This window comes from Amia ocellicauda, chromosome 9, assembly GCF_036373705.1.
Source record: "Amia ocellicauda isolate fAmiCal2 chromosome 9, fAmiCal2.hap1, whole genome shotgun sequence".
Lineage (NCBI taxonomy): Eukaryota > Metazoa > Chordata > Actinopteri > Amiiformes > Amiidae > Amia > Amia ocellicauda.
In genome coordinates this window covers 32,384,819-32,408,436 of record NC_089858.1, presented here as the reverse complement: position 1 = coordinate 32,408,436, position 23,618 = coordinate 32,384,819, and the positions used below count along the sequence as shown (strand labels likewise).

At 44.1% G+C, this 23,618-nt stretch overlaps 5 protein-coding genes across 6 annotated transcripts; 2 read left to right on the top strand and 3 right to left on the bottom strand.

The window, feature by feature from the left end:
* Positions 1–216: 216 nt before the first annotated feature.
* nob1 (NIN1 (RPN12) binding protein 1 homolog) lies at positions 217–5,479 on the top strand. Its single transcript, XM_066714119.1, has 9 exons — positions 217–387; positions 782–914; positions 1,236–1,369; positions 1,455–1,526; positions 1,663–1,797; positions 2,207–2,485; positions 2,612–2,709; positions 2,862–3,006; positions 4,019–5,479. The coding sequence occupies exons 1-9, from the start codon at positions 319–321 to the stop codon at positions 4,286–4,288; spliced, it is 1,335 nt and encodes a 444-aa protein (XP_066570216.1). The 5' UTR covers positions 217–318; the 3' UTR covers positions 4,289–5,479.
* Positions 4,945–9,562, bottom strand: cog8 (component of oligomeric golgi complex 8). The gene is made up of 5 exons (XM_066714116.1): positions 9,018–9,562; positions 8,139–8,346; positions 7,004–7,822; positions 6,617–6,785; positions 4,945–6,109 (listed from the first exon to the last, which is right to left on the bottom strand). The coding sequence occupies exons 1-5, from the start codon at positions 9,344–9,346 to the stop codon at positions 5,817–5,819; spliced, it is 1,818 nt and encodes a 605-aa protein (XP_066570213.1). The 5' UTR covers positions 9,347–9,562; the 3' UTR covers positions 4,945–5,816.
* Positions 9,563–9,776: 214 nt separating this feature from the next.
* nip7 (NIP7 nucleolar pre-rRNA processing protein) lies at positions 9,777–12,187 on the top strand. Its single transcript, XM_066714122.1, has 5 exons — positions 9,777–9,923; positions 10,169–10,255; positions 10,566–10,704; positions 11,121–11,261; positions 11,754–12,187. Exons 1-5 carry the CDS (start codon positions 9,868–9,870, stop codon positions 11,871–11,873), a joined length of 543 nt encoding a protein of 180 aa, XP_066570219.1. The 5' UTR covers positions 9,777–9,867; the 3' UTR covers positions 11,874–12,187.
* On the bottom strand, positions 12,067–15,130 carry tmed6 (transmembrane p24 trafficking protein 6). The gene is made up of 4 exons (XM_066714120.1): positions 14,448–15,130; positions 13,204–13,330; positions 12,929–13,083; positions 12,067–12,724 (listed from the first exon to the last, which is right to left on the bottom strand). Exons 1-4 carry the CDS (start codon positions 14,658–14,660, stop codon positions 12,491–12,493), a joined length of 729 nt encoding a protein of 242 aa, XP_066570217.1. The 5' UTR covers positions 14,661–15,130; the 3' UTR covers positions 12,067–12,490.
* A 44-nt stretch (positions 15,131–15,174) lies between these two features.
* terfa (telomeric repeat binding factor a) lies at positions 15,175–21,634 on the bottom strand. Of its 2 annotated transcripts, XM_066714117.1 has the most exons (11): positions 21,414–21,634; positions 20,865–20,960; positions 20,488–20,618; positions 19,882–19,968; positions 19,407–19,547; positions 19,021–19,136; positions 18,317–18,913; positions 17,913–18,017; positions 17,502–17,572; positions 16,624–16,679; positions 15,175–15,781 (listed from the first exon to the last, which is right to left on the bottom strand). In XM_066714117.1, the coding sequence occupies exons 1-11, from the start codon at positions 21,616–21,618 to the stop codon at positions 15,623–15,625; spliced, it is 1,764 nt and encodes a 587-aa protein (XP_066570214.1). In that variant the 5' UTR covers positions 21,619–21,634; the 3' UTR covers positions 15,175–15,622. The 2 variants fall into 2 exon arrangements, with proteins under 2 accessions (XP_066570214.1, XP_066570215.1); XM_066714118.1 differs by lacking the exon at positions 20,865–20,960.
* Between the last annotated feature and the right edge of the window lie 1,984 nt (positions 21,635–23,618).

Sequence of the window (23,618 nt, the reverse complement as noted above, 5' to 3'; positions counted from 1 at the left end):
GTTTCATTTGTTTTTTGGGGGGGATGCCGATATTTGCAAATGTGCTAAAATATATAGTTGTGTTTGACATTTTATATTCAATATTTTTAATGAATTAAGATACATAAACAAATACTGTAGTGCGACACTTTGGCAGTAGGGGGCAGTCCATCTGGAGTATACGTCGTGTGCGTGTGGCGCAGATGTTCGCAGATCTGCTCGGCTCCACCAATGGCGTCTGTGGGATTCTGCAGATCTGCGCATCTGTGCTGGAATCTGCGCCGCCAGAACGCGAACTATAGTGATCGTTCGAGAGGTTTGTGATTGGTATTTTTCAAGATGTCTGCCGCCACTGTGGAGCATGTTGTTGCTGATGCTGGGGCCTTTTTGAAGAAAGCACCACTACAGGTGAGAAAATCAGTGATCGGAGCAACGGGTCTCCTTTTCCCTTAAAAATATTCTCTCTATATATATATATATATATATATGTAAACCTGAGTGTTAAAATCATAATCTATTTAATAGTGGCCGTTTGTGTCGCACTGTGCAGTAGAATCACTGTCAACACAAATGTGTTTTTGCCGAGAAACATTATGATCAATGTTATTCCACCACACTGTATACATTTCATTGCATCATACTTTCGTGATAAATACGTGGGACTAAGTATTTAGCCTCTTGGTTACATTGTGACAAACGAATAAAATGTTGCTGCCTTAATTGTTACACATCGAATAAGGCAGCTTTAATAATAGACCATATACATTTATATACAATGTTTTATATGTTTGTCTTATTTTAGGAGATCGGGAAGAACATTTACACAATAAAAGAAGTTGTGAATGAAATCCGCGACAAGGAGACCAGAAAGAGCTTGGCTTTTCTACCGTATACTCTGCAGTTCAAGGAGCCCTTTCCTGAATTTGTTAAAATAGGTGAGACTGCAGTTATCCATCTATGTATGTATGTATGTATTTCTGTTCATGTTACACGATGTAGTTCTGCATGTTGACCCATGAACTGTGTACAAATACAACTCCATTTCAAAGTGGTTATGGCAAACAGATAATAATAGCAAAAGACACTCATTCGATTACTATTAGTAAAGCACAATCTCACTTGATTAACAGTAAATGGCTATACTTTATAATTAATTGGAAAAGGCATATTTACACTTTGATGCTTCACTGTTATTTACTATATCAAAGAATTAGACCAATATCTTCTCTATAAAACATATGTTTCCTTTATTCCAGTAACGGAGTTCTCCAAGAAGACTGGGGACTATCCCAGCCTCTCGGCGACGGACATCAAAGTTCTGGCCCTGACTTACCAGCTGGAATCGGAACAAGTCGGGGTGACACACCTGAAGAAAGAACCAGAAGTAAAGGTAGGCAGATGAAAGAGCCTAAACATATTATTGGTGCTTTGATATGAAGAATATAAGTTGATAATGTATTTATTATTCTTATCAGATAAAAGTATGCAGCACTCAGCGTCACCCAGAAGCACCTGTCAACATCGTTGGGTTCCACCTGCCGTCAAAGGTGAGTCAGGGTAGGGTGTATTAAGAATGCAACTAGAGTCTAAGGAGATATACAGGATAGCCCAGATTCAGTGATTTAAAACAATGCACAATTAAGAATTTGATTTAAATATATTTTTTTCCCTCAATGGAAGCAGAAGACTTCAGAGAAGCCAGCTGGAGTCCGGGGGAATTCCTCTCGGACAAAGAGCTCCACTCCTGCAGAGTTCAATACCTTCCAGTTCTGGAGAAACCCGCTGCCCAGCATTGAGGCCGAGCTGCTGGAGTTACTGGTGAGTAGTGGCATAACACCAGTATCTCCTACCCTGTGCACTGCACAAAGCCAAAGCTTTTATATCCTTGCAGCATGTGAGAGGTCAGCAAACATTGCTTCTTCTTTGTGTGTGTGTGTGTGTGTGCGTGCGCTTTTTTATAGGAAAAAGAAGCCAGTATGACTCAAATTTAAGTGGATGCCAAAAAATAGATGTTTGAAATATAGTTATGCACTGAAATTGCACTTCCTTACTTGCATGTTTATTTTAAATTATCGATAGTGTCCTCATATATATAAAATAAATGTGTTGTGCTGGTAAAGAACTTAACACTTTTGTTTTGTACAGTTTTTTGGTTACAGTTTGAATGGTTTTCAGTTTTCGGCTCACTTTGCCTCTGGTATTGAGAGACTTGTTCGTCTCTCTGCAGGGCACCGAGGCTGTTTCAGTCGTGGACGGCTCCAAGGCAGGCACTGAGAAAGTCTTCTCTGGCGAGGAAGCCCGGCTGGAGTCTCAGACCACCAGGGACTGTGAGGAAGAGGAGGAGGAGGAGGGTGATACATATGGAGGGAGCGAGGAGGAGGAAGATGAAAGTGGCGGAGACTGGATCACTCCCAGCAACATCAAACAGCTCCAGGTGGACATGGGGACCTGCGAGACTCCGGCAGATGTGAAAGTGGGCTGCCTGACCACAGACTTTGCCATGCAGGTAACACTCTGCTAGGGCTGTTTATTTTGAACAAACAACAATATCTAGGATGAGTTTTTTACAACATAATTCTGAAGAAATCCTGAAATTTTATGGTGTTCAATATCTTTTTTCCTTTTCAAACAGAATGTCCTCATTCAGATCGGGCTCCACGTGCTCTCAGTCAATGGGATGCTTATTAAGCAGGCCAGGAACTACATCCTGCGATGTCACGCCTGCTTCAAGTGAGTGTGTCTGAGCAAACTACTCTACTGTTTGGAATTGTGGAAAACAGTGTTGTTGATTTTTACCTACATTTTGCATCTTACAATGTGTAGTGAAAAAGTGATACCTACTGCTAACTATGGACTATGGCAATATGCTGTTGTCCTTTTAGGAGCACAACGAACATGACCAAAGTGTTCTGTCCGCATTGCGGGAATAAGACCCTGAAGAAGATCGCGGTGACGGTCAATGAGGATGGCAGTCTGCAGATGCATCTCTCCAAGAACCCCAAGGTGCTGAACCCCAAGGGACTGAAGGTGAGCCAGAGAGGGGAGGTGGGGTATTAATGCCACTGAGAGGATCCAATCTGATAAACTGATACCACCTTAAGGAATGACCCATTTGGTATTACTAAACAACTAATTTTTATTACAATTAAAGAGTATTCTAAATCTCTTTTTTATGCAAGTTCTAATAAAAGCATCTTAAAATGGGGGTATGATTGCAGTACATCAGGTAGTTTTCTGTAGAAGTATGCATTTTGTTCTGCAGTTTTTCCTAAGACAAATACATATCTTAACACCAGCTCAGTCTAGCTTTACATTTAGTGTAAATGTAAGCTGTGTAGCACTCTTCCTGGTTGCTTCTATCATATAAATCACTTTTAAAACATAACAATAATGGCAAATGTCAAAAGCCAGCATGTTTGCTCTTTTAGGGTTTCAGGATGTGTTGTCATCAATTTGTGTCAATTTGAGTACGTATTACCAAGTCAACCGGAGTGTTAGCTTTTAACAGTCTCTCTCCTTGATAATAATTATAGTTTCCATGTCTTGCTTTGCCCACGGCTGCAGGAAAAACAGCGAAGGCAGAGAGAGTATTTTCTCCTTTCCACCAGCATTAGAGAAATAATGTTTTTGCAAACTGTGTGTTCCCCTTTAATTTGTCTATAGCAGGGATGGGCAGCTCTGCAGTGTCCTGTGTTTTCTGCTCTACCCCAAAACTAGGTTTTAATTTAAAATATTTTGGGGGGATAATTAGTAAAATTGAAGACTGGAGCAATTACTTATTTTTTAATTATTGGTATATTGGTTTTCCTACATGCAGAGCTGTGGGTCAAGGTACACATTGCTTTTAATTATTTAAATATCTAAACTACTGCAACTAGAACTGTTAAGCTGAGGGAGGGACCTCCATATTACTGTATGCAATAATAAGTTAATTCATTTTGAATAGCATAGTGACTTGAAAAAGGGGTGTTGTGAGCTGAACTCTGCAGTTTGGTGCATCGTTTGACTCCTTCCCACCCACCCTTACCATCTTTTGCAGTACTCCCTGCCCCTGCCACAAGGAGGCAAACATGCCAACAACCCCCACCTGGTGCAGGACCAGCACTTCCCCCAGCAGCGGCTGTCCCGCAAGGCGAGGCAGAAGACGGACGTGTTCGACCCAGACTACGTTGCCGGCGTCTCCCCTTTCGCCGAGAATGACATCTATAGCCGGTCGGCGGGGCTCAACCTGCGCGATGGCCACAGCGGGGGGGGGCGCCGCCGGACCAACCCCAACGCGGCCAGGAAAAAATTCGTCAAGAAGAGATGAAGACCAACCCCAAGATGAACGATCAGGGGCATCTTCCGAGGGTCGGGGTGTCGAGGGCCGAGACTGCTTCCTTCACCACCCTTAATGTAGCTGGGTTTAAAAATAAATTGATGCCAAATACAGCTGATTAATTTAACAGACTTATTGTATTTATCTCTAGCTACATAAAGGGCATCAGTAGTAGAGATCCTATTTCAAGGTAACTCTATGGATATTTTTTAAGTCTAAACAATATAGTGATGTTTATGGTTTCTACATTTTTAAGTGCATATCCAAGGGGTAAGGGAAATGGTGTTATCAATTAGCCTGGGCACTTTGCTCTGACCGAACATTATCAAGCAATAAATCTTTTTAAGCCTTGCCCAAAGTGCTTATAATTATCGATTTGTTTTTAAGAGACTAAATGGGTGGTTTGCATAGATAGTTTATATAATTAACAGCCTGCCGGTGTTTGCAGTTAATCAGACAATGGTCGAGCTATGTTTACTAGATATTGAGTGCACGTGCTGAAAGGGGCTTATTTTATAAAGCACTACTTACATCAAGATACTGTTCGCTGTTGAAATCAGAATGAAAACACACAACACCTTGAACACAAAGACAATACTGTTGAAACAGATATTGCACAAACATTGTCTGAAATAGGCCAAGAACAGTTGGCTTTGGACTGTTAAATAAATTTATTCATATTTACAACTGTTTCCCCCCATATTTATATGTACATAAATTACACCTTTTACCAGTAAAAAAAACAACATAAAGTTAAAGAACATGCTCTGCCTTGAAATAAAAATAAAATCCTCAACCCTATAACTTCCACATAAAACCTTCCAAATAAAAGTGATGACACCAGTGTTGAACTTGTTATAAAATAATACTAAAACCTACAGTGGAATTGATTTATTTTCATATGAACATCATCTAAGCCTTATCCTTTGCAAATTACAGCTTTGTTTAGTGTAGACATTAGAGTACCAGTTCCTGGCCTTTTAAATGTATATGTTGAGGACTGTAATGTCTTTAGGCTTTAATTTCACTTGAGCTTTTCATTCAAGTTGTCTTAAAGAGATTAATTGAGGGTGTTTGGCAATTCAAACAGAACTATAAAACCTACTGAAATGCAGCCCCTCCAGGACCTCCTGTATTTTGAGATTATGGTTGTTTTTATTAAACTTGTTAATTTGAACCCAACTCTTTCAATGCGATATTCTTTTTCATTCAGGATATACTTTTAAACATTTCTTATAGTCCACTAATGAAAATTGTTTGATGTATTTACACATTCAAACATATTATTCACATTTGTTTCTGCAGACTAATATAACTGGGGCCTGGTTTATGAATCTGATCAGACATGAAGGAAAAACATCTGTCTTTTAAACAGGTATGAATAATCAAGGCATTGCTACACCACATGGTGAAGCCACAGAAGGTGACGTTATGGTTACAAATTACTGTATTCTAGAGTCCTTAAAGAATCTGAGACGACCCCCATGAGATGTTCAGAGAGGAGGGCGGTGGGCTGCCTCTATGGGAGCTGTGCTTCAGCCCTAGTCTGCGGTGACGCCCCCTCCTCTGTCCCAGGCGCAATGGAGAGGGAAAGCGGTGCCTCTGGCTGCGGGAGGGACAGATCCTGGCGGGGGCTAGGGGCCGGCTCTATGTGGGGGTCGCTGGGTACTGTGCTGTCCAAGTCGCTGGCTAAGTCTGCCACCGTGGGCAGCACCTCCTTCTTTGGTAGGATGAGCTCCAGAGGCTGCAGGATGGTGCTTATATTGATGCAGCCCAGAGAGCTGTACTTGTGGACCTGGGTAGGTGGGATTCCTAAGCACACAGATGAAACAGATATAAACTGAGTGATGTACATCTACAGAAGTACATAAAAAAGGATATATTTCACAGAATTGAAAAAGAGCTGCAATTATTATCAAATTATTTCCAATCTATTTGGGAACAGGACAACCGAGTAACAGATAACAAATAAGGTACTGGATGTGCCGAAGTCCAGCACAGGACTACCACTCTCCCCAGTACAACCAGATAGAGTATATTTCAGAAGATGTGAATACTGTATGTAAGCACTTTGCTCAACACAATGTATTATTAAATTGGGCTATTTAATGATTTGTTTTTCAATACTTTAGAATTACTTAAAAAGATAAGATATGTACCATTTGCTTTAATTTAACAGATTTCTCAATCATTGGCACCTTAATAAGTGTGAATGAAGATAAATTGGTCCAGCGAAGATTAATGAGGTGCAAGAGCGGATGCAAGATCCAGATTCGTGTGCACGGTGTGTGAACAGACATGGTCCTGGTGAAGGCTTACCCAGTATGAGTGCAATCTGGGCCGGGGGGAAGAGGACCTGCAGGCAGCGATTCAGGAAAGGCACCATGTCCTCGGCGAAGGCGCAGCAGAACTGAACGAACAGCTCCCTCTCCCGGGTGCTGAACGCCGTCTCCTCAGCCCGCTGGAACGCCAGGATGAGCCGGGTCACCTGCAGCCACAGCACAGATGCACATTACTGCACAGACACACACCCGGACACCACTTCTCACAACCCACAGCAAACACCCCTGGGTTAGCAGCATCGTCGTAATTGTTTACCTAGTTTGTTAAGTCTGAGAAGTGCTGAAGTGCTTTTGCCAAATTATTTTCCTGCTATTGAAAGCAAAATAGAGAGAGAGAGACAGGGAAAGGAGAGAGCTCCAGTACCTTGAGGAGAGCCCCTTCCAGGCACTGGGTCACATCCTGGGCCAGGGCCACCGGGCAGCACAGGCGCAGGTCATTGAAGGCTGCCAGGATGTTGTTGAGGAAACAGGCCAGCGGAGGGAAGTCCAGCAATGTCATGGGTGGCTGTAGGGTGCCAGGCTGGGTGCTGGGCATCACAGGGGGGATGGAACTGCCCATCATGGTGGGCATGGAGATCAGAGTGTAGAGATTCATGTCCTCCTGCAACTTCGCCACTGCCTCCTCCACCGCCCTGCAGAAGGTCTCTATTGCAACCCTCTGGAACATGGGTGCCAGCTGACCACGGAAATCGGCGCCCACCCTGCTGAAGGACAGGCCGAAGTACATGCACTGGCCTAGGAGCGAGTCGAGGCGGCCGCCCACCCCCCGATGCAGGTCCCTGTCCAGCGTTTCCAGGAACTCGGACACCTTCTGCACCACCCAGCCATGGAAGATGGCGCCCTCGTTAACTGCCTGGCCCCCGGGGGGCAGCAGCGGGTCCTCGTCAGAGAAGATGGCGCGATACTGGGTGATGATGTCAAAGAGGTGCACGCGGCAGGCCTCAATGGTCTTGGTGATGTGGAAGTAAGGGTCCTCTTCAGGGACAGCGCTCAGGATGGAGTGGAGCCAGGTGCCCCGCGCCTGCAAGAACTTCACCCGCAGCTCGGCCTCTGTGAACACGTCCATCCGCCGCAGGTAGCCAATGACGCGCAGGCAGATTGGCAGCTGGGCATTACTGCGCAGCTGCTGCAGCAGCTGGTTCAGCATGAGCTGGGCAGACTGGCGTACTTCATGCACTATGCCCTGGAGAGAGCAGACAGCAAATACTCACTGGAATACATGCTACTCGATTTTAGATAAGAGTTTGAGTTTAAGAAATTCAGTAAATTTCACTGAACATATTAAAGAAAATAGTAACCAGCCTTAAATTATCTACCGAGTACATGGGATACATATTTCTCAATAATTATGCACAGGACAGAGTTTTTTTGTATCTCTTATTTCCCATAGTGAATCAGTTCTGTTAGATATATGTTTTAAAATAATAGTCATGTTTCTCCATTTGAAAGCCATTTCAAAAGCCCATCCTGTATTAAAGCGCCCTGGTAAGTGTCGGTACCTGGATGACGGGCAGTGAGGAGTGCTTCTTCTCCAGCCGCTTGACGTAGGCGGCCAGCTCCAGCGCCTCCTCGTAGTAGCCATTGCGGACGCAGGTGTCCATGAGCTGCGGGATCTCCAGGATCTCCAGGATCTCGGTGTGGCGGTTCAGAGTTAGGCTGTTCATCCGCCGACTGACGCCGATCTCCTCCGCCTCGGTCACAAAGGCCCTGCGGCACACAGACAGGATCTCATCTCACCTGAGCTGGTACTGACTCATCTGCACTTTGAGAAGAAGCCAAGGAACCCGAGGGACACATTCAACCCTAGAAACTGGTTGGCTGAAGAATGTTCTCCTCTCCCTCTACAATTCTGTTTTTTTTGGTTTTTTTTTTTTTAATCTAAAATATGTTCCAAGACCTGAACTTTTGTCTTTTTGTCTTCAAGGAAGTTGCAAACATGTTGTGAAAATATGTTATAATGTTTCTGTTAAATTGCTGCTGTTCCAAACAATTAATAAATACTACAAACTGCATAGAGCTTCATTGAGTCTCCCTTGTGCATGAATTAGGACACAGAGCTGTCTTTATTAAGCACGATCTCAGTGTGGCACTAAATATGGACCACACATTACAACTTGAGGTGCACAGCTGTTCCATCTTACACGTCTCCATTTAACGCCAGACACAGATTCAATATTAACAAAATCAAACATACAAGGTTTTTGTCAGACATAGTGATATAACTGAATTAGTATCAACAATGCTTATCACTGTATTCTCTTGTTTCGACAAGGATGAAGTTTAATGAATGACACAAACACGTCATGACAGTACAGTGCAGCAGGCAGGCGGAAGGGCTATTTATCCCGCAGCCAAATGCACGTAGTCTTTCCACCGACCTGCATTTCTCCCCAAAGCTGGGCAACTTGTCCAGGAGCCGGGACACACTGCCCTCCACACGGCCGAAGTCTCTGTAGATCTCCTTGGTGCAGTCGGCCGTGCGGATGAACGTCTTGTAGTTGGAGAAGGCCAGCTCCCGGGTCTGCTGCAGTATCTGCGCCCGCTCCTCCGCCAGCCTCTCCGGCTCCCGGGTGAGCTTCTCCACGCCATACGAGCTCAGCTCCGACAAATACGCCGCGAAGTCCGGGTTGTCCCGCCACTTGTCAGGGAAGCTGTCCTTAAAAATTGAAGCCAAGATACTCTCGTCTTCCACGTCCACGGTCGCCATCTTTGTGAAGGGTACCTCACCTGGCTTCAATAAACTTTATTGAAAAGGAAGTTGAAATACAACGTCGAGGAAACGTATTTACAGTGGCACGTAAGCACTCCTCAAACGCATAAGTAAAACAAAACACACGAATATAAAATGCGTATCTCGTTATTCTTTTAAAAAATATTTACGGTGTATAGATAAAAAAAAAACATGCTTAAATCGCTATCATGATTAACAAAATAACTATAGAGGTCGCTGTTTTATTTTCTTGTACTTTACAAAAGTGGATTTAAGATCGGTCGCGTTCTTGTAGCCCAGATATCGGCAGTCCTGCGCAGATCTGCAGAACTCACCGATCCCATTGGTGGAGCTGCGCAGATCTGCGGACATCTGCGCTACACGAACGCGACCAATCACTGATCTCGTCTGTTACTGGAATTTCCTGTTTCCGGTGTAGTTTACCCACGTGTTGTCGCGCAGTGTGTTTGGGGTTAGTGCATTTTGTAACCATACGTAGAATATTATAAAATATAAAGATGCGGCCTCTTACAGAAGAAGAAACAAAAACGATGTTTGAAAAACTTTCGAAATAGTAAGTAACCTAAATATTTTAAGTACTAAACTCGTCCCTAAGGGTTGAAGATATAGTTTGATAGCGAAGTATCTGGAAAACTAAGCACATGCATGAAAGTGAGGTTTATATTGACCTTATTTAAAAGCAACTAATTTCATGCTGGAAAGTGTATTTCAAGATTGCGTTTTCAATAATTTAGTTAAATTTGTGCCCTGCTATTAAGACATTGTTATGTTCTAATTTGATACTCTATCCCCATGCAGTATCGGAGAGAATATTAAGCTCCTGGTTGATCGACCAGACGGGACCTATTGCTTCAGACTGCACAACGATCGTGTGTATTACATAAGGTAACTTGCATATCAGTATTCGGAGAGCTTGATGACTTGCTTGTAGTACTTGGTGCTCCGTTGTAAAGCGCTTTGAGATCATGCTCACCACAAAATACGTAGTTTGAAAGGAACCACTCACTCATGGAATCCCATATTAGTCTGTTAATACATCACGGATATGTCACATTACAGTTTTCATATACTGTAAGAGCACTGTCATTTCCATGGAAGAACTTCGATTTTAATGCCTTTAATACATATTGTGTACATTCATGTAAATATGTATAGATTCAACACATTGCAACTAGCTTTTTTTGTTGTTCTCTAGTGAAAAAATCCTTAAACTGGCAACAAACATCTCTCGGGAAAAGCTTGTGTCTCTGGGAACATGCTTTGGGAAGTTCACCAAAACTCAGAAGTTTCGCCTGCACATTACAGCTTTAGACTTCCTGGCTCCCTACGCAAAGGTAAAATTCATATACTGGGAAGAGTTACTTTCTGTACGTGACAAATTATGATTCCCTGGTATAATTAAGTCATTTAGCAGGACACCTACTTTTCAAGTAATGTTGTATGTACTACATTATTTTGAAATCAATACATTTTTATGTTGTATAGCATATAACAACAGAGTGCTTTACAAATTGAAAACTGACAAATAAATAAATAAACCAGTAGGCACAGAGGGGAGAGAAACAAACTCCTATAGGATGGCAGATTATTATAGTGGAACATCTCTCTCTCAGGGTCTATGGCTTACAGGTTAGGCCTAATTGTGCCTCCCCATCAAACATAAATGAGAAATGCCTCATATCTGTGAGTTATTGTGTTTTAACATAAGTCCAACTTAAATAATATATCCATATTGTGTGTGTGTGTTCAGTTCAAGGTATGGGTGAAGCCCGGAGCAGAGCAGTCATTCCTATATGGGAACCACATCCTGAAGTCAGGCCTGGGCCGGATCACAGAGAATACCATCCAATACCAGGGGGTGGTGGTGTACTCCATGGCAGATGTGCCACTGGTAAGGGTTTTGCCAATTTTCTGATGCATATCCAAACTGCAGGCCCATTCAGCCCATGGCAGATGGCCTACACTACATTAAGAGCAATGCAAAAAGTATAGTAAGACCAAGAATTAAGGTAAGGTAATTTCCAGGCTCTCAATCTTTAGGGACACGTTGCAATTCAGAGTCGTCTCCTGCAACTCAGAAATGCTGAACCCATAGTTGGAAACACTTTCCAATATCCCATCTTAACCTCTATATGTTACAATATTCTTTATTCTTTCTATTAAGAAAAAAATCTATGTCTTGGATGCAATAAAGTAAATCTTGTTCTTTTGACTAGATTAGTATAGCAAAAGGAAAGAGCAAAATTGTGAAATCTTAAGAGAGCATTCCTAAATCAAATGTAAAAGGAATAGTAGGACTCCTCAGATAGAGAGCAGAAGAGCTCCACACAGTGTGGTTTTGTTTAAGCTAAGGGAGTGAATCTCAGTGTCTGTGTCTTTGCAGGGATTCGGAGTGGCAGCTAAATCCACGCAGGAGTGCCGACGGGTGGATCCCATGTCCATTGTAGTGTTCCACCAGACGGACATTGGGGAATACATAAGGAGCGAGGACACACTCACATAAAGCAAATCGACATCCATCTTGAACACAGACTGTACAGAGGAGCAGGGATGGGGTGGGGCAGCCCCTTCCCGAAAACACACGCCCTCAGCAACATGAAAAACAGAGTGCTGCCTTTCCCTTGCATCGGCGAGGATCCCTGGACCGAGAACTGCGGAGCCCACCACCACCCCCCTGCCAGCAGAGGTCCACAACAGTAATGGCCACAAATACTTACAAAAAAAGTTTCTGAAAGTTGAAGACATGCATTTGTGTTTTTTGTAAATCACATTTATTCTTGTTAATTGAAAATATTAAACATATTTGGAGTTAAATAAGCAGTTCTTATTTGCAATCATCATTCAGTAATCGCCAAAAGGGAATGTGTAAGCGCTGTCTAGGTTCATAGGTTCAATCTTTTCTTCTCTAGAACAGTGGTTTTGAAAAAGGTCAACCTCTAGGTTTGCTTATTTAATTCTGAAACACAAGCATTTTAGTGCACTTGGGAAATGTGTCGGGGGTCAACTGCTAGGGTGAAAGCATGTAGCACCTGGTTGAAGGAATCTGTGTAGATCTTGGGCACTATAATGTGCTTCGGCGTTAGGGTTTGACCGAGAGTGAAGGGGGACTCGTCCTGGAGTTCAGCAGCGGGGCTTGTTCGTGTCCGTGGTGCTCCTGGTGTGGAAGAGGCGCTTGAGGAAGTGCAGCTGCAGGTATCCAGCCGCGACGATGACCAGGCTCTGGGCGGCCGACCACCACGTCACGTAGCTGTAGTTGGAGAGCAGCAGGTAGAAGTCGGCCCCTTTCCTCATGCGGGCGAAATTGTAGTACCGCCACATGTGGAAGACGTAGCTCTGTACCTTGACCGTGCTTGCCTGGGGGGGAGCAAAGAACATCTCCTTTAAGAGCTCATCACGTTAGACACAGGAGTGTCAGACTGACCGGTACTGCTGGACTGGGGCTATCCAAGACCAGGGCTGAACATTCACCAATTTATAGAAACATCAGTCTGATCAATCAAGTAGACTATTGGAGACTAATTTGGATACTATTGCAAACTTAAATGTGCCAACTCTGACCTCAATGGTGGCCAGCGTGTCGTTGAGGTGCTTTCTCTCCTCGTCTTTCTGCTGCTGCATTTCCTCGTAGCCGTCATAGTACACCCCGAAATTGAGGAAAACCTGCATGTTCCCAAACCGGTTGTGGAAATTGTTCAAACAGATCTGATAAAAACCTGCAATGAGGGAGCACGACAAGGATCCGAGAAGTCAACATCTATCCAAAATCTATCTGATGTCATTATCCAGCCAACATACGGTCTACTGAATACTAAAGCTTAGGGTGACGACCCTACCAGTCTCCTGAGTGTGGAAGTTGATTTGACCTCTCACTTCCTGCGAGCTTCCCAGTATTAAGCCTCTGGGAGAGTTGACCGTGGCAGAGATGTGTCTGTCCTTCCCAATGCCTGTTACCCACTGGACCTGCACACAAAACACTGGATTAAACTGCTGTGACATTGTGCCTGCAGTATAGAAAACTCAGTGCATGGTTAATGGAAGGCTGTGATAGCCTGGAACACAGATAAAGCACAAAAGATAAGATTTATTCCAACTTTAAAACACCATTCATGTGTATCTCGCTTTTATTTACTTAGTTCTGCGATCTTAATCGTGTGTTCGTCCGCTTACTCCTGTGAGTATTTTTTCAAGCACGGCTTAAGACCGCAGCATTGCCCAGCGCAGCTACAGACCACATGTGCGATTCCCACAGCTCATAAAGAGGCATCCACCCAGGGCTGACTATTTTCTGTTACCCTCTTCAAGTTTCCCCTCAATGGGTTACATCACTCAAACTTATAGGGAAAACCATGTAATTTAGATTAATGATTTCAATTGCTATAAAGTACATATTTAAACACTAGTTTTATGAAAGAAAAAAATCCCTGTGTTCAGTGTTAATTTCTGTGAAGTATCATTTATTTTGCACATGCAGTCCCTTAATCAAAGTATTAAGAGTATGGCAAATCCACTTTTAAAACATACACACAAAGCAAACAGATGCAAATTACTGTAAGACCATAAAGCTAAGATTGACAGAAAACCAATAGCATTTGAGACAGGTAGCAGCTGTTTTCATTGCACTACAACCTTATTACATTCTTCAGTTGTCAGAGACCTTTAAGAATCCAGGGGAATTGGGGAGGAAACAACAGGATTATTTTAAGGAATTCTCTTTAATTTCCTTCTTGATCTGGGCTTTAATGGGATTTAATTCTAATAATTTGTCATTCAGACATTCCTTCAAAAACAAAATGCCAATTAAATTCGAGGGGTAATCCATTCATGGTATAGATTAACACGACAGGTGAAACAATCAGAAGTTCGGAGGGAAAAGTTTTGGTCGTTCTATAGTATATACAGATCAAAAATAACCAAAAGCTTTAACCCCTAATACATGTTTTACCAGATCTACTGCTATACAGAAATCTAAAACCCTTTTTTGTGTATACACACACACACACACTTAGACCTGTAAATCATTTTGGCTTGATTGTGGGGAGGGATGTTTCCCCATTAGAGCCTAGGGGAGCCCACTCACCTCATAGTTGAAGTAAAAACGCCCACTCTGGTGGGCAAAGTGCCAGAGGCACTGCAAGCCAGAGGCTGGCACCACTATGCTGAAATCATACTGGTCTGAGCCCCGAAACAAGGGCTCGTCCCCAGGGGAAGCCAGCATCTCGCTCTTCTGCCCTCTACCTCCGACCAGCAACAGAAGAAACACAGAACATCCCAGCACCCCGCTCTTCAGCATGGTCTCCAACAGAAACTGCCTCACCTATACAAGGAGAGTGAAGGAGCTACTCAACTTAATAGCTGAACGCTGACGGTGTTAAACCCTGGGGAATGATTAACTTTTTCAATACCTCCCCTTCACCACCCTTCCTAATAAGACCATACTCCCCAGCTCAGAGATAAACCGACAGCCCGGCTGTGGGAACGTGTGCCATTCTGCCACCGTTCTCAGCTGAAACGCGTCCGAGTTTGACTTGCCCATTAGTTGATTAGAACAACTACATTTGTCAGGAGGAAATTTTGACATGAAACATATTCACCTAAAACACATTTCACAATCCCGGTTTTAACTAAGAACAGTGAGTTGTTCTCAATGGCACATGAAGACTGAAAACTCATAACAGGACAGTGTACCACTGAGATGATGATGCTAGGTTTTGAAAGCTGTAATATATACGTTATTCTCTGCCTATATGCTATAGCTATGCGTTATCCAATAGCACACATTTAAGAAAGCAATTCAGATGCAGGTATATGAATATATACAGAATACATTTTATTAATTTATACAGTTTGTAAAAAAATTTCAAAACTTCCACTGCATTTACAGTTAAAAAAACATTGTTACTCCTTCGTCTTGTTGATATTAAATAATGAGAAGATTACGTGTTGGAGGATTTCTAGTTTAAATGCAATGCTGGATAAGGACATCCATACAAACGTGTAACATATCTGCAGGTAATCAATCTGTATCACCATTAAAGCTTTAATGCAGCTTTACTATAAACATAACCATGACAAAATGTAAATAAACCAGAAAACTGGAAGACAAGTCTCATCTTGAGTCTTAAACAAAAACACGAGTGATTTTAATGCTGAAATGATTTCAGAAGGACCCTGGAAGAAGGCCTTTCCAGACACAGGAGATGGCACCGTCTGACTGTCTCTATGAAGGTCTGTATGAAGACCCTCCATGGCCTCTCACACCATCTTTAGTCTCTTCATGGTCCGCCACCGGTCTTTGATATTGACGGTGGTCCGCCCCACGAAGGGGAAGTTCTTCTGTATTGACTTCCAGTTGCCTTCTCCATATTTTAATACGCCATCCTTGATCCACTCACTCTCCTCCACGGTCCACCTCTGTAGTCGTGCGACAAGATGAATACTTGGTGATGCATTGAGTTCATGATTTTTATAGATTGTAAGTGGAAACATTTTTGTAGGAACCTCCAATTACTTTCCTATTTTTTCACATTAGTTTGGAATTCCCTATTCCAAACTTTAAAATCACCCCAATTACCTGCCACCAGCTTCTTCTCCGTCCTGCAAGCTATCAAGTCTCACAGCCTATTACAACCACCAGCTACTGCTGACACAATGAACCTGCTGGTGCCCAGTACGTCACAGTGGCTCTGGGATGCTGTGAACTGAGGCGTCCCTAACCAGGGAATCTGATTAGTGCATTAAAACATTGTGACCAACCTTACAGTTAAAGATGGCAGTTGGTAACAGAGTGTGTATTGGAGTGGCCCTCTACTAAGCATACCTATAGCCTGTTCCTCTACAGCCCCAATAATCTGTTTTATAGGCCAGCCTTAAGCAACTATTTATAAAGAAGTGGAATACATTTTCATTATTGATCAATTAAGAAAGACCTCCATAATTAATGGAGTTCTAGTCCTAGAGGGCTGATTATATTTATCTGTAATCTATAAATTACTGAAATGTACTAAAATGATTCCATCCTAGTTGATCAGAATTAATTCTTTAAATATTGACGATTTAAGGGAGATTTGTAAAAGCAGCTGGATTAGAGCTGGACTCTCTTGCTGAAAAAGGCAAATCCTGTGTTCTCCAGGCCTACAGATACTTCATTAGGGCATGGTGAGCAGAACAACCACGTACTGCACGTTGGACAAATGACCCAAGTTGTGAAAGAACGCATAAGAACCTCTGTACAGGTGGTGGAGAAAAATCCTTACCTTCTTTGAACTGCGGCTAATAACACTCTCTCCATCTGAAGTCGCTCCATTGGCATCTGATAAAGAACATGCAAAAGATGCAAAAAGGAAACTTGTTATGTAAGAGGTAAAAGCAAGTGCACTTTCCATTTTCTAGACCACTCTGCCATTTCTTTTCCATGCCACTGCAATGGAATGGCCAGTTTGTGACTATAGGTCAAAGGTCTACAGGTCTGAGGAACGGCCTCGCTGACCATTAGGTGGGCATGTCAGGAGGTTTGAGCATGGTGAATATTAATAATCAGGGTGTTGTGTTCTGCGCACAAACATACTGTATCCCCACCAGAATCTCCTCCAAACATAACGTTTGCTAAAGTATAAGAACAACAAAGAATACAGCTTAATTTACAAAATGTACCAACAATTGACTTACTCCAAAATCTGTTGCAATTATTCTGCACAACTTAATTGTTCAATGAGCGTTTACTGACACCTCATAGCACCACGGCTGAGCGCCCTGGCTTGACCTGTGCGTGGGACTGAGTAACGCTTTCACTTGTCTTCTAAGAACAGCCTCCTCCATTAGGACAGAGGTGGGCAACCCTGTTCCCAGAGAGCCACATTGCCTCCTGTTGTTTATCATCCACCTCATCGCTCAGTTACTGAAAAAAACCCTTTATTTGCTAAACCGAGACCGTTCAGATTGTAAGCAGGTGCGGTTGTAGACACCTTCAGCAGGAGTACAGCATACTTGGGCCGCTCACCACCGGAATAGATGTCTGACACCATTTTCCCGGGGGCACATTTTCGGGAGCTCTCACTCAGCACGGCTCCACTAGAGCGGGTATCTGCTCCAGGCCACTGAATAATGTATGATCATCGATTACTGCATCGCTTACCACGGCTGAACAAGTAATCTTCTTCTTCCCAGCAGTCCTTCTCCTCTTCCTTCACATCCAATATCCTGCGCCTGAGAAGAAAAACACTCTTGAATTGACGCACAGAGACCACCATTACTTGAAGCATCAGAGAGACCCCTTGTTTGCAAAAAAGACCCTCAAGCTGGTTTCACAGACATGCATTTGCACACATTTTAGGCTACCCTTCTCAAAATAATGCTGGGTAGCAACTAGTATTACATTCAGCAGTTTTTTACCTTAATGAGTTAATTGACCTTGGTGCGTAACACCTTACAATACCAGGAACACTGAATGGAAAACTATGGGAACATTTCAACTGGCAGTTGAATGAAGAGACCGAATTACAGAGGAATGTAATGCCACGTATTATCCCGCTCTGGGCCGCCTCACCTTTTCCTGGAGGACTGGCCCTCACGCTGGCCACCAGCAAATATATGTTTCTCCACAGCTTCATCAGAGTCATCAGAAGAGTCTTGGCTGGAGTCCACAAGGGCCCTGGGGACAGGAGAGAGTCAGTCATACAGCCATCCATCCACACACTTTGAGCAATGAGGAAACAGCATCACACCTCCTCCACAGAACGCCATCATGAGAGATCCTATCGACCTCACCAGAATGTGCTTATTTCAGTTTACTGTTGTCCCCAGGGTGTGGGCCCTGGGATATGTTTAATGAAAGTGAAGTAAGTCAAATGATTCTTCAGGGGAATCTGAGAGCTAGACTAGTGTGAAGCAGGAACCCAGCATTCCTGAAATATAGCAGAGAGAGGTCTTTCTGTAGGTATGAGGGCTTGCCTTTTCTGTGGGCTGAGGAGCCGGTTGCGGCGCCTGCGGGTGGGCAGGCTGTGGTGAGACGGGGGGCTCATGGGCTCCGGCTGGCTGCCTGAACTCTCCTCCCCAGTCTGAGTGCTGTCCTCCTCCATGATGAGCCGGGCCACTGTGATCACTGCACACTTTCTCGAGGCTGGGGAGTCTGTCCTGGACCCCTCTCTGGGGCTGTCAGAACTCTGGGGGGCTTGTGGGCTCTCTCTCATAACAGACCCTTCCTCTACGTGGGGCGCCGCCCTGGCTGGCCCTGAATCGCCAGGTGTGTGGGCCGTCTCGTCTGCACTGGAAACCGGGCCAAGAATGCCCGAATTTGAGGAGGACTCTGGGACTTCCTCTGCGTGGGGTTTTTGCCTGGGATGAGCAGAGTGGGGGCCTTTTCCAGCTGGGGAGCCCAGTTTGCGACAGGGGGAAAGGTGAAGGGAAACGGGCCTCTGATCCGGTGGGGGGGGATCCAGGTCGGTCTGCTCCAGCTCCTCAAACATCACACTGATCCCCAGCTCCTCAGCCTTTGCAGCGTAGGCCACTGCGAGAACTGAGCGGCTGAAAGTGGTCCATGGAGGGTCCCTTAAATCAGAGACACATCACGACATGAGGATCTCGCAGTCAAAAACCGTGCAGTCAGTCAAAACACACAGCAAGACAGTCTTCTGAGTCAACAGATATCTGCATACCTTGTGACAGGAGTTACTGTCCTCTCAGGCCCGTCCGAGAACCTCCCTTTCTCTCTCGATGGCTTAGCGCTGCAGTCTTCCAACGTGCACCTAAGGGTCAGGATCTTTTCTGCGGTCTGTAAATGTATAAATTAAAACTTTCTTTCAACCATGTCAAACAAACACTCCAACATGACAGTGCTGCTTCCAAAAACTCATTCCACTTACACAAGTGAAAGCTCAGAGAATCACCCTTAAACCTCACTGCTGTGAAATCTTTACAGAGGGGCTTAGTAGAAAGTAGAAAGCTCTCAATCTCACATTGGACAACCTGCTCCCCGTAAGGATGCCAGTCAGGTTGACAGTCTGATTTAAAGAAACAGATTTTAAATGCCTGAAGTACCAACCTTGTGCAGAAAAGGCTCCGAGTCCACGAGTAAACCCTCTGCGAACTTGAACATCTCCAAGCAGAATTCTCCATAGGTCACCTGCTCCAGTGCCGAGTGGACACTGCTCTTCTGGTCCACTAGGCCCATGAAGAGGGCTTTCTGAACAACACACACACAGCAGGTAGATTAGAAATCAAGCACAACTTCAGGAAACCACCTAGAAATCCAATAAGCAAGTCATTTCCAAAGGGGATTGTAAGCTTTGATCTAGATTTAAAACAATGGTGACAAGCAGAAATGAGCAGAGAACTATTACTTATGTGTAACAAGCAGTCTTCCAGAAAGCAGATATGTAATAGTTGTACAGGACAATTGTACAAAGCCACTACTTTTGGGGGTGTCTATTTTAATATGATGGATTTGTGTCAAACACAAATCACGTAGTTCTGGTCCGTGTGCTTTATTAGTGCTCTGCTCGGGTCAGGGAACTGACCTTTGCATTCACGCCCTTAGGGAAATGTCTTGTCAGTATCCTGCTGGCCTTCTCATACTCCTTCTGTTTAATACACACGGTCACTGCCTGCAATAGAAAAATAAAGCCTAAAGTTGCATTTCCATGAGTCTGTAAGCACATATTCACCATCCATACACTTCTGTAATGCACCCTGCAAAGGGCATCTGCCAATAATAAATAATAATCCAAACATCCAAAATGCAATATTTGCCTAACAGCAGAGAACGTCTTATGTTTCTATGCACTGGCTATCCACATATGCTCCAAGGGCTATTCTTTTTGGACATCCGTCTCTTCTATCTTAAACATGTCTTCAGTTTTATTCTGCTGGAATAAATACATTGTACTCATTGTAAACACATTTATCAACTAGACAGGTACATTTGTCTCCAGGGTCCAGTAAGGTTCTCATTTTCACCTTCCGATCACAATAAAGGGATAGTGTCCCAGGCACTCGGACACACAGCATGAAAAGAGATGCTTTCTTGATTAGGCAGAGCCCACGTAACAAATGGTTACTCCCCAGATTGAGAGATGGAAAAAGATGTTCCCTATAAAGATTGCAAATATGTAAAAGGATCTCACCATTTCTCTGACTGACTTGTGGACCCTCTCCAAGTCCTTCTGGGGGATCTCTACCTCCTCACCGATGCAGCCTAGCAGGCGCAGGGCCGACTCCAGGGGAGTGAGGGCACCATCCACATCAAACACATAACCTGAGGGCAACAGAGAAGAAACTGAGCACACCCAAACACGCAAATCCAAATCTAAACGATGTCCATCTGTGGCTGTACAGCTTTGTGGTTTGCTCTACTCTCTATGACTGGATTGTTGCAGGGCACGACAGCTGGACCAAACAATCAGCCACATCACAAGCTTTCAGTCTCTCCCTATCAGAGCATGTGAATACCAGCAGATTCAATTACCACATGCAAGGCGTTTGAATGCGACCACTTTCTCACCCAGCTTCTCTCCATCATTAACCCGGGACAGGAACTGCATGACTCGCAGCTTCGTGTTCATGTCCCCCGAGCTCTCCACGGGCCGAACCAGCAAGCCTGCAACAGCACCACCGCGTTACACAACATACACCAGCTGACACTGAATTACAGCCACGATCTGCCGTGTATGACGACTCGTCTTCACCGTGCCAATCGCAGCAGCAGCAGCAGCTCTCTTCCTTGCACTTGCAAACATAACTTCTGACAGCAAAGTGCACAGATTGGGCTGCACTGTTCTCAATGCATGCATTTTGGCCACCGTTGTGGTCTTGTCATATCATAATTGTATTGACATGTAAATGACACGAGACATCCACACGTGAGCAGAGACGGTCTCGGCTCGCACATTTCCCGCGGAATTCACCAATATCGCCCTCCTGAGAAACACAACACATAACCGTTACCCGGTTGGACATTGTTTAACCTGCAAAAGCCTTGTTTGATGTTGAAACAGCAGAAGAAGAAAATAAGTTCGGCTAAAAACACGAAGGTAAACTTTCTAATACTTACTCTGCAGTACATCCCTGATCTCGCAGAAGTCTTTATACAGCCCATCGCGAAAAGCCCCGAGCGCGCAGTGGACGTAATAATCCACCACCCAGCGGGTCACCACACTTTCCAGGTCACTCTGCCGCCAGGGCTCTTGTGTACAGGTCTGGCGATCACTTGTTTTGTTTTGAGACCCAGCATCCTGTCTGTTAGCAATTTCCGCCATGTTTCTTTAAGAGGGTTTGTGGGAGGTCGGGGGACAACGTCGCACTGGAAATGAAGTCATAGATGTGCGACAGCGTTTGTCGACGCGGAGCGCTGTGGCGGCCATTATGGTGAGGTCAGGTAGTTCAACCGCAGAGACTTATTTTTACTGTATTCAATTCTTATCATCATTAATAATAATATTAATAATAATAATAATACTCTGGACTCTGGAGTGGAGGGTGGTGGGTTCAATCCCCACTGCTGTTGTACCTTTGAGCAAGGTACCCTACCTAGATTGCTCCAGTAAATGCCCAGCTGTATAAATGGGTTCACATGTAAAAATAATTTGATATGTTGTAACAATTGTAAGTCACCACGGATAAGGGTGTCTGCTAAGAAATTGGGTAGTAATAATAATAATTTACTGGAAAATAAAATGAACTGAATAATTAAAATACAATTAAGATAGAGAACAAAACATACAGAAAAAGACAAAGAAAACTAAAAAATATAAAAATATATTATCAGGATTAGAAACACCATCAGTTTAAGGGAGTACCGAGTGGACCCAGGGTGACTCACCCCCTGAGTTCAGCCCCACTTGCATTCACATTGGCCCTGATTTACAATACAGGGTTACGATTCACAACAGTGTGTTGCAACCTGAGGTGAGAACTTCGTCACGGGTTGGAAATCTCAACCCTGGTCTCTATCAGGGGTGAGTTCACCCCGGCTTCGGGTAAAAGCAGTTGATTTTCGCTCCGTCTATAGTGTGAAAGCAGCTTTAAACATAGTCACCAAGGGTGCATCTCTAATAAAACATGACAAAGAATTCCATAGACTTGGAGCATTATAAGTACAGTGAGGGAAAAAAAGTATTTGATCCCCTGCTGATTTTGTACGTTTGCCCACTGACAAAGAAATGATCAGTCTATAATTTTAATGGTAGGTGTATTTTAACAGTGAGAGACAGAATAACAACAAAAAAATCCAGAAAAACGCATTTCAAAAAAGTTATCAATTGATTTGCATGTTAATGAGGGAAATAAGTATTTGACCCCTTCGACTTAGTACTTGGTGGCAAAACCCTTGTTGGCAATCACAGAGGTCAGACGTTTCTTGTAGTTGGCCACCAGGTTTGCACACATCTCAGGAGGGATTTTGTCCCACTCCTCTTTGCAGATCCTCTCCAAGTCATTAAGGTTTCGAGGCTGACGTTTGGCAACTCGAACCTTCAGCTCCCTCCACAGATTTTCTATGGGATTAAGGTCTGGAGACTGGCTAGGCCACTCCAGGACCTTAATGTGCTTCTTCTTGAGCCACTCCTTTGTTGCCTTGGCTGTGTGTTTTGGGTCATTGTCATGCTGGAATACCCATCCACGACCCATTTTCAATGCCCTGGCTGAGGGAAGGAGGTTCTCGCCCAAGATCTGACGGTACATGGCCCCGTCCATCGTCCCTTTGATGCGGTGCAGTTGTCCTGTCCCCTTAGCAGAAAAACACCCCCAAAGCATAATGTTTCCACCTCCATGTTTGACGGTGGGGATGGTGTTCTTGGGGTCATTCCTCCTCCTCCAAACACAGCGAGTTGAGATGATGCCAAAGAGCTCGATTTTGGTCTCATCTGACCACAACACTTTCACCCAGTTCTCCTCTGAATCATTCAGATGTTGGCAAACTTCAGACGGGCCTGTACATGTGCTTTCTTGAGCAGGGGGACCTTGCGGGTGCTGCAGGATTTCAGTCCTTCACGGCGTAGTGCGTTACCAATTGTTTTCTTGGTGACTATGGTCTCAGCTGCCTTGAGATCATTAACAAGATCCTCCCGTGTAGTTCTGGGCTGATTCCTCACCGTTCTCATGATCATTGAAACTCCACGAGGTGAGATCTTGCATGGAGCCCCAGACCGAGGGAGACTGACAGTTATTTTGTGTTTCTTCCATCTGCGAATAATCGCACCAACTGTTGTCACCTTCTCATCAAGCTGCTTGGCGATGGTCTTGTAGCCCATTCCAGCCT

Excerpts from the sequence above, each read along its gene's own strand:
- cog8 (XM_066714116.1), bottom strand. The coding sequence starts at position 9,346 with ATGGCGACCGTGGACGTGGAAGACGAGAGTATCTTGGCTTCAATTTTT. Across the intron at positions 8,347-9,017 it reads AGCTTTGGGGAGAAATGCAG|GGCCTTTGTGACCGAGGCGG; the intron begins GTCGGTGGAAAG and ends TGTGTGCCGCAG. Across the intron at positions 6,110-6,616 it reads CCAGATTGCACTCATACTGG|GAATCCCACCTACCCAGGTC; the intron begins GTAAGCCTTCAC and ends CTGTGTGCTTAG.
- nob1 (XM_066714119.1), top strand. The coding sequence starts at position 319 with ATGTCTGCCGCCACTGTGGAGCATGTTGTTGCTGATGCTGGGGCCTTT. Across the intron at positions 915-1,235 it reads TCCTGAATTTGTTAAAATAG|TAACGGAGTTCTCCAAGAAG; the intron begins GTGAGACTGCAG and ends CCTTTATTCCAG. Across the intron at positions 2,710-2,861 it reads CGATGTCACGCCTGCTTCAA|GAGCACAACGAACATGACCA; the intron begins GTGAGTGTGTCT and ends TTGTCCTTTTAG.
- nip7 (XM_066714122.1), top strand. The coding sequence starts at position 9,868 with ATGCGGCCTCTTACAGAAGAAGAAACAAAAACGATGTTTGAAAAACTT. Across the intron at positions 9,924-10,168 it reads TTTGAAAAACTTTCGAAATA|TATCGGAGAGAATATTAAGC; the intron begins GTAAGTAACCTA and ends ATCCCCATGCAG. Across the intron at positions 10,705-11,120 it reads TCCTGGCTCCCTACGCAAAG|TTCAAGGTATGGGTGAAGCC; the intron begins GTAAAATTCATA and ends GTGTGTGTTCAG.
- tmed6 (XM_066714120.1), bottom strand. The coding sequence starts at position 14,660 with ATGCTGAAGAGCGGGGTGCTGGGATGTTCTGTGTTTCTTCTGTTGCTG. Across the intron at positions 13,084-13,203 it reads CTTCCACACTCAGGAGACTG|GTTTTTATCAGATCTGTTTG; the intron begins GTAGGGTCGTCA and ends CCCTCATTGCAG. Across the intron at positions 12,725-12,928 it reads ACACGCTGGCCACCATTGAG|GCAAGCACGGTCAAGGTACA; the intron begins GTCAGAGTTGGC and ends GCTCCCCCCCAG.
- terfa (XM_066714117.1), bottom strand. The coding sequence starts at position 21,618 with ATGGCGGAAATTGCTAACAGACAGGATGCTGGGTCTCAAAACAAAACA. Across the intron at positions 19,137-19,406 it reads CGGAGCCTTTTCTGCACAAG|ACCGCAGAAAAGATCCTGAC; the intron begins GTTGGTACTTCA and ends ATACATTTACAG. Across the intron at positions 16,680-17,501 it reads AGATTACTTGTTCAGCCGTG|ATGCCAATGGAGCGACTTCA; the intron begins GTAAGCGATGCA and ends GTTCTTTATCAG.